General features: G+C 34.5%; 1 protein-coding gene across 1 annotated transcript in view; it reads left to right on the top strand.

Annotated features, from left to right (window-relative positions):
* Zswim6 (zinc finger SWIM-type containing 6) overlaps positions 1-12,905 on the top strand; it is a 195,517-nt gene that overhangs the window by 112,460 nt on the left and 70,152 nt on the right. Inside the window, exon 2 of the mRNA XM_042690933.1 lies at positions 9,100-9,456. Within this exon, the coding sequence (XP_042546867.1) occupies positions 9,100-9,456 (357 nt within the window). The remainder of the gene's footprint in view (positions 1-9,099; positions 9,457-12,905) is intronic.

Raw genomic sequence — 12,905 nt, 5'->3', positions numbered from 1 at the left:
GTAGAGTTCTAGCCTTGAGCTGAAGAGTAGAGGAACAGTGCCCACTCCCAGAGCTCAGGCCCCAGGACCAACAAAATAATTTGCAGAGTTACAATTATGAAAATGCTAACTGGAATTGTACCTAATTTTTCTTTTTATCAGAACTCCTTGCTGGCTGCCCACCCATGCTATGAGGGTGGACAATGATTGTTTCCCTTAGATATTACACAGAAATAATCCAGAAAATTACATTGTGATAATGGAGGTGGATAGGGCCTTTATATATTGTAAGATTTGGAATTACACAGAGATAGGCTTTTTTCTCTTTAAAATTCAGTATTCTTCCTTAAACTAGAACTTCTTAGTACCCATTTGCAGATAGTCAGAAATATTCTTAGCTATCTAATGCTACTCATATCTAATACAAGTATTCTGATGAATAGCATCTTTGCATGAAATGGTGTAAAACTCTACATTAATGAGGAAACAAAACCAATAATGAGCAAAATGCTGCTGGGAACTCTTGGCTGGTCCCATCTACTTCATGCTCCATGAATTTTTATGTTGTTTATATGGTGTACTGTGGTTTATAGTCTAGCCTTTGCATTAATTTACCATTGTCTTTCTCAAAATATTAATGAAGTGTAGGAGTGTTTTTATTTCAACTAGACATTTTTAAAGTGGACCTAAACTAAAGCTTTTCCTTTAAAAATAATTTTTCAGAAAGACAGAAGCTGCTTTATTTGTGTTTGCCAGCAAAATATACTAATGTCTTTTTATAAGCTATTTAAGCTTAGTATTATAAATTAGGGTTAGTGAATTTAATTAGCCAGCTTACAGGGTACAGTCTCTTTCATTTAGTATGTGCTTTTGAAAAATTGCATGGTTGAAAAAGGAACATGATATTTTGGATAAGTTAGTTCTGAAGTTGAATTTTTTGCCTCCATCTCGGGCCTTACAATGTCTAAATATTCGATCTGGAAGTTGTATATGATTTGAATTAAAATGGTTTGTTTTCACATCGATCCCTGCATTGTGGGCTATTGGATTGTGTGCAATAGCTCTGCATTCAGATTTTTGGGAGGCAACCCAAAAATAGGTATTAGTATAAGTATTAGTATAAGTATTAGTAGCCAATCTAGTGCATTTAGTTAATGGGTGAATGTATTGTATGAACATTACATGTTAACACTTTTGCTCTTCTAGACTTTGCTTTAAGAAAACAATAACAAAAAACCTCACAACCCTTGCTGCCCTTTCAGCCATGACATTACATTGCCTTGGTTTCCGCCTTTAATTTCCCTGGGGGTTCTTTTTATTTAGGAAAGGGGTGGAAGATGTATTTTTGTAAGTACTACACCATTGCTTCTGTTAAGTTCTTCAGCAAAGAATATGTTACCTGAGAGTCTCATGTACAGGGTGCATATTTTTCTGAAAAGAATGTATCTTGAAAGAAATAGGTTTTAGCTTGTATATTTATTTTATGTCTGCCTGTTTATTCTAATCTAGAAATTTTCTAATACGTTGAGATTATAAACATTTTATAGTAAGATGAGCTCATATAGATACACAAACAAAATGGTCCATCTTTATAATTTGTGTATTTTAAAAGTTTCCTTTCCATTCTGATATTGTAGATGTCCTTGTTCCTTTAAATAAAGAAAAGACTTATCCATAGACATATAAAACCTGAAATTAAGGTGAGCTTCCCAAAAATTATCAGTAAATAACTAAATGTTTTTCTTTTACTGGTGACTGCTACTATAATCCAAGTGTATAGAATGCCCTAGCAAAGACAGTTTGGAGAACAGTACTTGTTCTTCCATGTCTTGGCAGTACATTTAGTAATAGTTCGGCAACCTTATAATCTTAGTGCTATTGCTTATGAGAAATTCTCTCTCTCTCTCTCTCTCTCTCTCTCTCTCTCTCTCTCTCTATATATATATATATATATATATATATATATATATATATGGGTACTTAGTGGATTTGGAGTTTAAACCAAGAAAAATGTACAATGTATTCCATTAAATAATAATAAAATAAATGTTAACACAAATGACTCACTTTTAGGAAAAAAAGCTTTACTACAAAATACAAATTATTTATTGAGAAGAGTGACATTGTTTTACATTTGTGAAATTGCTTAATGTCTACAGCTAGATTTTCCTACTTATGTCTGTGGCAAAAACACACATCATGCAACCTCTGGAAAGCTAAATATACACACAAGAGACAATTTAAAAGGTCAATAATGTCTAGGTATACTTATGAAACTTTCATCATTATAATCATATAATCATGGATCCCCTCCCCCCAGAAAGTGACTGTGGAAGTCTCAGAACCACATTTCAAGAATTATTATAGTGTAACAATTTATAGGTATAAGTATATGTAGTTCAAGAAAAATCTCTCCTTTCTAGTATTTTCAAGTTTCTCTGTTTATGAAGTGAATACTCGTAAAGATCTTAATAGGAAAATTAGGAAAGAGATGGGTTCAGTAGAGAAACAATTGACTGAAGTTTTTCAGTTTGCTATTAAATATCAATGATTAGTCTTCAGGTGTTTCTCTAGCCGCCTACCTCAAACATGCTCAGCCATCCATCCCTCTTATTTTCCAAGCCACTTTGTGAGTGAGACTTCCTCCTGTCAAATTCCAGTAGCTTAGAAAAAGACTGTTATGGACGAAGGGAATGTGTCTACATCCCTCCCTGTTTTTCCAGCTGGGAATGGAAAGAAAGAGAAACAAAACTTAATGAAAACTTTTACTGCGTGCCAAGTGCTTTGCATGTGTTATTTCATTTTAATCCTCAAACAACCATATAACATAATTTATTTTTTATTTTTAATTTTGTCACTGGTCATGGAGCTTGAATTCTGGGCCTGGGCGCTGTCCCTTAGCTCTTCAGTTCAAGACCAGTGCTCTGCCATCTGCCACTTGAACCACAGTGCCACTTCCAGTTTTCTGGTGGTTTATTGGAGATAAGAGTCTCATGGACTTTCCTGCCCTGGCTGGCTTTGAATTGTGATCCTCAGCCTCCTGAACAGCTACTGAGTGAGCCACTGGTACGTGGCTGTATAGCACTTATGTATGCATGTTATTGTATGAATGAAATGAGACTCAGAGAGGTCAAATAACATATATAACGCACACAGTGTTGAAGTGACAGAACCTGATTGTGAACCAAAATCTTTATGTTGTGAAGTCCTGGGTGCTGCTTTGTTTCTCTTCTGTTGATGCAGATTGAGAATATGAATACTTAACATTTCATTGACTCATTGATAGAATGGTGATTAATAAAAAAACAATTTGACTGCCCTTCAATGTTTTCATAGATTATATTTTAGAGAGTCAAAGATTTTTTTTAAAGATTTGTAACTTATTTTAGTTTTAGTTCACTGAAAACAAAACACTTACCATATCTTGCCAAAATACATGGAAATTACTTTTTTGTGTGCTCAGTTATTACCCTAAAATAGCTGGTTATTGCAGTTCTTCAAAACTCCACAAAGATAAAATCCATTTTCAGGAACATGATTTTGTTTTAAGTCACTCAGTACCTTAGAGAGGGATTGAATGTGCTACAGGATGTTTTGCAGTCCTATTGGTATTGTTCAAAGTAATATTCTCATTTCTCATCTAGGTGCTGTGCTACAAATTGGGACCCACAGAAAATTAGTAGAATTTCAGAGTTTTCTTGAGTTGGAGAGGCTAAAGCACAGTATGTAATCCTCTAGTCAGGTTTGATGGAATTCCTTCATTTTGGCTCAGTACTGTATGGTAGAATTTGAAACAGCTTAGGTATGTAAATAATTAAAATTCTTTGGACAGATGAAGTGGTAGTCTTTGATGGCATCATATTAATGGAGTAGTGTTAATTGAGATAATTTTTCCATACCTTTGAATACTTCTTGGTTGCACATACTGTATGCTAGGTAGTTTGATTTTTAAAACTCATGAATAGGGGGTTGGAGACTTGCTTAGTGAAGAACCCTTGTCTAGCAAGGGCAGGGCCCTGAATTTGTCCTCAAAAACTGAACAAGATAATAATTTTCAACATGACAAAATCATGTAATTTGTGGGATTTTTCACTTGTGATTAATTATATAGTATCAGGATTCAGCAGTACACTATATTCTGACATGTACTGTACAACTTATATGAATAAGGTCATTTTAGCAAAAATCATTTGAAGCTCTACCAGCTTTTGTAAATGCTTATTTGAGAGTTGAACTAATTTTTTTTAATCACTTACTACATTATCTTCTTTTAGGCTCTTTTTCACAATTAAATTTTTTTTTATAGTACCAAGCCTTAAACCCATCAGGACCTCTAGATTCTTCAGCTGTGTTCTACTGCTAAGCTATATTCCTAATTCTCCATGTAGAGCCTTTGCTGTTGCTATTCATTTTTTTTTCACCAGCACATATTATACAAAGTAAGTTATATTTATGACATTTTCATTCATACATATAATGTACATTGACCATATTTGTCCTTTTATTATTCTCTCTGTTCCACCCATCCCCTTCCTAACAGTCTCATTCCTCTTTGCAACTAGTTCTTCCCTATACCTTCATGTCTTCTTTAAAAATCTGTATTCCTCATATGAAAGAATCCTTGAAGTCTCTCTACTAACTAGTTTCACTCATTTAACATCTTAATTATCTTGGTTTTGCTTGTAATTCTTAATATTACTTCTGTAGATAGAGATATAGTCTTTTACTGAGTGGTTAGGGGAAAATTAAATGGTAATGTTAAGTGGAAAGAGGTGGTTTTTATAAATGGTTAGTTTTTAACTATTTGATTATGATATCTGGTTTCCCGTAAGCATGTATGTAATAGCTTGTAAAGTTTTCTTTAAGCAAAGAATGTACCTAGGAGTTTTCTGGACTCTTACAATCCATGTTTAATTTTTGTCTTAATCTTTGTTACATAGATTTTTATAATAATTTTTATTGAGATTAAATGATTACATAAATTCACAAATTTCACAGTATTGTAGGATAGTGATACTTAGTTAAAGTTACAAACGCATTTTTACCTTCACACGGCAAATGTTCATTATCATGGTCTATACTGTTTGTGAATTCTACAAGCTTTGAGAGTACGACTATTTCTTCCATTGGGTGATATGTACGTTCTTTTCTTTTGCTTAGTGTAAGCTGTTCCCTCTTTCCCTCTCATTCCCTCTCTCCCAGCTGCCCTTGAGTTGCTTAGTTCATTTTCATCAATGTCTGGTGCAGCTGATGGGCCCCTTTGTTATATATTTTCCCATTTCCTTCTGATTCTGTGCCCTCTTCCTAGCTTCCTTCACGCACGCGTGGGTGCACGCACACGCGCGCGCGCGCACACACACACACACACACACACACGAGGTCAAGAACATGGAGTCATTTAGAAATGATCTGACAAATTGGGTGGAGGTTCTTTGTTTCTTGAGTCCTGGTTATTTTGTCATATCTCCCTACATTTTGGATTTAACATCCATATCAGGGAGACCATGTGTCATTTGTCTCTCTGCTCTTGGCTTACCTTGCTCAAAATGATTAGTTCTAGTTCCATCCATTTCCCTGCGAATGTCATTATTTTGTCCTTTCTAATGGCTGCTTCCATTGTATATAGGTACCACAATTTTTGGACCGATTCAGCTGTAGTTGTCCCATAGATTTTTAATTCCATTAACTTTAGAGTATATCTGTTAGAGAATGATAATATTAAGTCAGGCCTGTTCTTACTTTTCTTCATTAATGAAATTTTTAAGGTATTTACTCTTACATGTAATTTTCTCATGAGAAAAGAGACATAAATTTAAGTAATGTATTTTCTAGGTATCTTTTCTTTAATTGTTTTGGAGGAAAACTGGAGTATCTATTTTGAAAGAAGGATAATATTCGTTATCCCAAATGGTTATCATATGATCATTTTCAAGTTTTCTTATTGTGAAGCAATAAGAAAAGAATTTATAAAATGCTGTTTTAAATGGCCATGCTGCCCACAATGATATATAAATTCAATGCCATTCCCATCAAAATCCCAATGATGTTCTTTATTGGATTAGAGAAAACAATAAAAAATTTATATGGAACAACAAAAGACCTAGAGTAGCCAAAACAATTCTAGGCAAAAGAAACAACACAGGAGGAATCAACCTTACCAGATATCAAGCTCTACTGTAGAGCCATAATAACAAAGACAGCTTGGTATTGGCACAAAAACACACATGAAGACCAATGGAACAGATTAGAAATAAAATTACATACCTATATTCAGCTGATATTTTACAAAGAAGCCAAAGACATATAGTGGAAGAAGTATAGCCTCTTCAACTATTGGTGCTGGGAAAATTGGTAGTCACATGCAGAAAACTAACATGCACTAACATCAACTCAAAATGGATTAAATACCTTAGCATCAAACCTGAAATTCTGAAACTACTGCAGGACAGAGTTGGAGAGACACTTGAACTTATAGGCACAGGCAGGAGCTTCCCGAACAGAGTCCCAGGGTTACAACAAATTGGAGAGAGACTCAGCAAATTGGAAGACAGACTTGACAAATGGGACTACCTTAAAAAGTTTCTGCACAGCTAAAAACTTTGCTACGAATCTAGAAAGACAGTCAACTAATTGGGAAAAAATATTTACCAGAACTATATCAGACAAGGACCTAATACCCATTATATACAGGGAACACAAGAAACTAATCCCTCCCAAATCTAACAAACCAATCATTAAATGGGCAAGGGAGCTAAAGAGAGACTTCTCAGAAGAAGAGATAAAAATGGCAAAGAAACATGTTCATCATCCCTGGCTGTAAAGGAAATGCAAATAAAAACAACCCTGAGATACCACCTTACCCCAGCCATTCTGACAAGTTCTGGTGGGGATGCAGAGAAAAAGGAACCCTATTGCATTTCTGGTGGGAATGTACACTAATACAACCACTTTTGAAAGCAGTCTGGAGCTACCTCAGAAAGCTAAATGTAGACCTTCCCTAATACCCAGCTATACCACTCCTAGGCATCTACCCTAAGCAGCAGGAACCAGGGTACAAGGACACATGCACCTCCAAATTCATTGCAACACTGTTCACAATAGCCAAGATACGAAAACAACCCAGATGCCCTACTACAGATGAATGGGTCCAAAAGTTGTGGTACCTATATACAATAGAGTATTATGCAGCCGTTAGAAAGGACAAAATAATGGCATTCACGGGGAAATGGATGGAACTAGAACAAATGATTTTGAGCAAGGCAAGCCAAGAGCAGAGAGACAAGGCACATGGTCTCCCTGATATGTGGATGTTAAATCCAAAATGCAAGGAGATATGCCAAAGTAAACAGGACTCAAGAAACAAAGGACCTCCACTCAATTTGTCTGATCATGTTCTTGACCTCATATAGTGTGTGTGTGTGTGTGTGTGTGTGTGTGTGTGTGTGTATCTGAGGGAAGCTAGGAGGAATTAGAAGGAAATGGGAAAAGATACAACAGAGGGGCCCATCAGCTGCACTGGACATTGATGAAAATGAACTAAGTAACTCAAGGGCAGTGATGGGAGGGAGGGGATGAGAGGGAAAGAGGGAACAGCTTACACCAAGCAAAAGGAAAGAAATGTACATATTACTCGATGTGGAAGAAATAGTTGTATTGTCAAAGATTATGGAATTCACAAACATAGATCATGATAATGACAATTTGCCTCGTGAAAGTTAAAATGTGTTTGTGAACTTAAGTATCACTATCTCACAATACTGTGAAATTTATGTAATCACTTAATCTCAATAAAAACTATTAAAAATTGATTCCTTTAGTAAAAATTACTACATTTTACAAGTGTTGTTGAATATCAATTACAGGATGAAATTAAAGTATTTTGAAAGATTTGAGTAGTCTTTCTTTCCATCTCTGGCTTAGCTTCTGTAGAAGACAAGTTAGATACCGAAGTCCCATGTTGGAGTTCTGGTATTGTCTGTTTTTCTCAAGTCACATTTCTGCACTTCATGTGTGCTGATTCTCTCAGAAGTCTCTCCTTTTCAGTGAATAAAAGAATTTGAAGAAGCAGTGGTCAGCTTGATAGATTTTATTATTAAAGTAGTACAAATAGCAGAAGGTCAGAGGGAGCCAACGACCTCTTTGTGTAGCACTTGAGGTAAATCTTAAGTCCTGGATGTTCCCAGAGGGATCCCCTTCTCATTGTCTTCAGGTTTGCACTTACCATGGAATATGGCTTTTAGAAAGAGATGAAACGCAATGATGTTCACCCTGCCACCCCAGCTTTCCCATGCATTCAGGAAAAGGGAATGTGGAACGTTTTCCTCTGTACAAGTAGTCCAGCATTAATTGGTACACAATGGTGGTGGGTGACAGTTTGCAGTTGGTTATGAGCTTAGCTAGAAATTGTAACTCTGGATTCTTATAAACAGTGTTTAAATGGCCATTGGGCAAGGAGCTTGTCGAAGATTGTTGAAAGTATGAGTTACAGAGCTATCAATGATCTTTCTTCCTTGGTGATGTGGAGAGTGGGTATGGAGTTTACTCTTGTGTCAGTATCAGACTTAGACTGTAGTGTGTATGAGCTATAGTGAGTTCTATGGTTTTCTTAGCAGTTGCTACTCATAGATATTGTAACATTTGGGGATATGCTGTGCATTCTACAGGAAATATTACTAAAATTTTTCTCTGTTCAAAATTTGTGAAAAGGATTCCTTTAGAATTGCAGTGTAATTTGACAGAATGGTGGCTACCTAGAATAAAGGCAGAGAGAAGGGGGAAGTGCTTTTTCAATTTTTTTATTTTTGAGAAGAAAGCTAAGCAAGTTGGCTTTTGTGTTAAAAGTTAAGAGAATGTTTTTTTGATCTTGAATACCATCGTCTGAGTACAGTGGTGACTTACTAGTACTGTGCTCTAACAACTTTTTATTTATTTATTTACTTACTTACATACTTACTGTTTTACCTTTTTTGGGGAGAAGGGATGCCAGTGGCTTGAATGCTGTATTTGAAGATAAAAGCTGTTGTATTGTTTTTTATTTATGCTATCCAGTACAACTTGTTTTTAAGAGAACTTTTCATATAGCATCAGAATACAGACACTAAACTTCTTCTGTTCCCATAGGTTTCCACTTGAGTGGCACAGTGACGGAACCTGCAATACAGTCGGAGCCAGAAGCTGTTTGCAACGTGGCCATCAGCTTTGATCGTTGCAAGATTACCTCAGTGACCTGCAGCTGTGGAAACAAGGACATTTTTTATTGTGCTCATGTTGTGGCACTCTCTTTATATCGAATCCGCAAGCCAGATCAGGTCAAACTGCATCTTCCCATTTCAGAGACTCTCTTTCAAATGAATAGAGACCAACTACAGAAGTTTGTACAGTATTTGATCACAGTGCACCACACAGAGGTTTTGCCAACTGCTCAAAAATTAGCAGATGAAATTCTTTCCCAAAATTCAGAAATCAACCAAGTTCATGGTAAGTACAGCTGTCCAATCTATACATTTCTCTTCTGTATTCATTTATAAGCTTGATTCTGTGTAAAATGAATCTAATGTGAAAGAACATATGCAGGTCTTGAACTCAGACTCTTAAGTGTTAGGATTATAGGTATATATCACCAAATCTGACTGTGGCAAACTTTTTGTGTTCAGAAAAAAAATTCTGATTTGTCAAGAAGCTTGATTCTTAAATTGTCTTCACATCACAAACATTTCTGAATAGTTATGTGAAAACACTTAGGTCATTTAGTTCATACTAAATTAAGAATATTCATAATTTCACTTATTTTCCAATTCAAGAGCACTTCTGAGAGGGTGCTATGTAGTTAAATGGTAACTCCTTTGTAAAACATTTAAAGATAATGACAAAAATGCTTCCACTCAAATAATATAAAGAATAAAAATAAATAATCTTTAGAAAAATATTAGATGGATTTTAGAGAATTTTTAGAAGATAACTTAGTTATTTTGTGTAAGAAATCACAAAAGGGTTTCTTTTAAATCTTTCACATATTGAAAATGGAGGCAGGTAACCTGAAGGGATAGGTAGGATAGAAGGGGTTAATAGTATGTTTTCTTATTATATACAAAATATTGATTTGATTAGCATCACTACTGCTTCAACAAAAATACTGATGTAATTTATGAGTCTTTTTGGATGATGTCTGAAATATGTAGCACATCTCAAATCACAGTATAGCCATACTGTAAGTGCAGTTCAGCTAGTGTTAGTGGTTACCAAATCAGATAGGCAGCTCTAGAGTATTCTAGGTATGAGAATTTCACTATTTATTTATTTGCCCATTCCACTGCTGATGGGCCTTGTTTTGAATAGAACTACTATGAACATTCTTTTACAAGTCTCTTGGTACTGTGAGATGTGATTTTTATGTCAGAGGAAAATCCACATAGTCATATTTCTTCTAGTGTTCCTCATATCAGGCTCGGCTTTATTAAAGTAGCATCATAAGATATATAAAGCATTTTACTAGGAGGAGTCTGCCAATGTTAAATAACATAAGTGCAAATAACTCTGTCATAGAAGTACCTTTGACCCACTGAAAGTACAAGTATTCAAGGACTTTTCAAGTAGACTTCTTCTTTGTCATATTATCTGTCTAAAATCTTGCTGCCTTGTGAAAATTCAAACCAGCTAACAGTCATCTTAAGAGATTTCTTAGAAACCTATTTATGACTTGTTATTGTTCAAAAAGGCAGAAAAATAGGATATACCAGGTCTCCTGACTTTAATGCATACATTTCTCCTCCCCACCCAGTTTTTCTTTTATCTTGCAATCATGTAATCCAGTTAGGGTCACTTTCTTCTCCAAATTTTAGTTTAACCAAAGATCCACATCAACAACTAGATATTTACTGTATTTGTCTTGCTATTACCATTTCTTAAAGGATTTTAAAACAATCTCTGCCTTGAAATATTGTCACTAATGAAAATAAGTTACATGTGAGAATATGTTCACATGTGTTTATATTTCAGGGTTTCTAAAGTTAGAAGGAAAATGTTAAGGGAATATTGACAAAATGCAGATTGGCTTTAGACTCTATGATTTTTCAGATAACTTCTGTGTCTGAACAGCTTCATGAGAGAAGTGAATTTGACCAGTTTATACTGACAGCTTTTCCTCCACTTAATTTATCATCAGATTTGCTCCTGGCATAGACATATATATGAGTTTCCTTCCTGCTTTCTATTGCAGTGTGATAAGTGGTAAAAAAGAGAAAAGGTAGGAAACAAGCCATGATCTTACCTAATGAAGTGAGAAATCAACTCCCTGGAGGCCTAACTTTTTAACTGTTAGATTAATGGCTAATAGGGGATGGGACCAAAAATGTTTTGCTGTTATTTGACTATATAGTATCACTCATCTATAAAGCCATTGCTTTTTATTAAATCTGTTTTAAAGCAGCACTTTCTGGTATGTTTTTGAGAAAAATGCCTTCAACTTGTATTTTGGGAGGATTTAATTTTTCTCTGAGGAAAATGCTTAGCTTACCCAAATCTTATTTTAATAGAAAGGCACAGTGCAATTTATAAGAAATGTGAAATTTCTTGATATCAGTTATTTTTCCTTTCATTGAGAAAACCTACCTGAAGCTTCTTAAAATTCTTTAAGTTGGTTTTCCTTACTATTTTGAAATATTTTTAAAACAATTCTATCCCAAGGAATTGTTAAATTGAAATTTTATCTCATACATAATTTTCCTCAAAATTTTCTTTTAAACTAGGTAGTAAATTTATAATTACCATAGTTCATACACAGTGATCTATTCCTAGTCATAGATTCAATGCTGGTATTTTGAATATAGACCTAGTCATCATAACAATTAAGTCCTTGTCAGTAGATCTTTTTATGTTTTACTGTGTTTTCATAAAATTTCCTACATAATTTTAATTACATTATAAAATTAACTGCTGTGTGTTGTAAGTCTCTGCAAGACAGTAAATGGGTCACTAAGGAGATTGTCAGTTTTAGTTCTGTATTTCAACCAAAATTGTTTGCTCTTCATTTTATATCCTAATAAACTTTCTACTTTCATATTGTTAAAAAAGAAGCTAATATCTTTGCTAAGTGCTTATCTCAAGATTTATTGATTTTTGAAGTACTAACTTTCTTTATTCTATTGCTTATTTTAATTCAGACTCTACTGGTCCTTTATGCTTCCAATCAAAGGACTGCTAGATTGTGGCATAGGGACAGAATATTGAACCTCTGGAAGTCTAGAGTCCAGTGTTCTTTGATATATATTTCTTAAGTGACTTTGAGTAAGACTCATTTTTTCTTATTTTTTTTAATGTTCACTCTTCTCCAACAATATAGAAATACATTTTGATGATATGTAGATGTATATTATAATAATGATGATGTAATATTAATAATAATAACTGAATTTACTTCATTGGGGGTATTCATGCTATAGTTAAGAAAGAAGCCCATTTAATAGAAGCCCATTAAAGAATGGGTGATTAAAATTAGAGTTAGAAGTCAGCTTACTCTCTCCAGACTTCCTGTATACATATTCTCCTCTACTACTTTTACTGCCTTTTCCATGCTTTTTCTTTTCTCCCTGTGGGCTAGCTTGAACAGGACATACTAAAAGTGACAAATTGAGAAGAAACTGGTATTGCCGTTGATTTGGAACAGAGGAAAAAGGGTTTTATTTTAGTTACACTTTTGTTCACAGAGCTATATCCATCCTTTATTTCCTTACCAAGTAACCAAAGATACCATGTTAGCTGGCCAAATATTGTGAAAAATCTATTCACATGTCAAGTGAGCTTTGACATTTGACATATACAGTCCCTTCTAATACTTATTTTTCATCTTTGGTGGTAGTGTATTTGCAAACACAAGAGCCATCTAGATCTCTTCTACAAATGTGCATTTTCTATTTTACCCAAATATGTAT

Source organism: Dipodomys spectabilis, unplaced genomic scaffold, assembly GCF_019054845.1.
Source record: "Dipodomys spectabilis isolate Male_0828 unplaced genomic scaffold, ASM1905484v1 ptg000140l, whole genome shotgun sequence".
Lineage (NCBI taxonomy): Eukaryota > Metazoa > Chordata > Mammalia > Rodentia > Heteromyidae > Dipodomys > Dipodomys spectabilis.
This window is presented reverse-complemented; position numbering and strand designations above follow the sequence as displayed.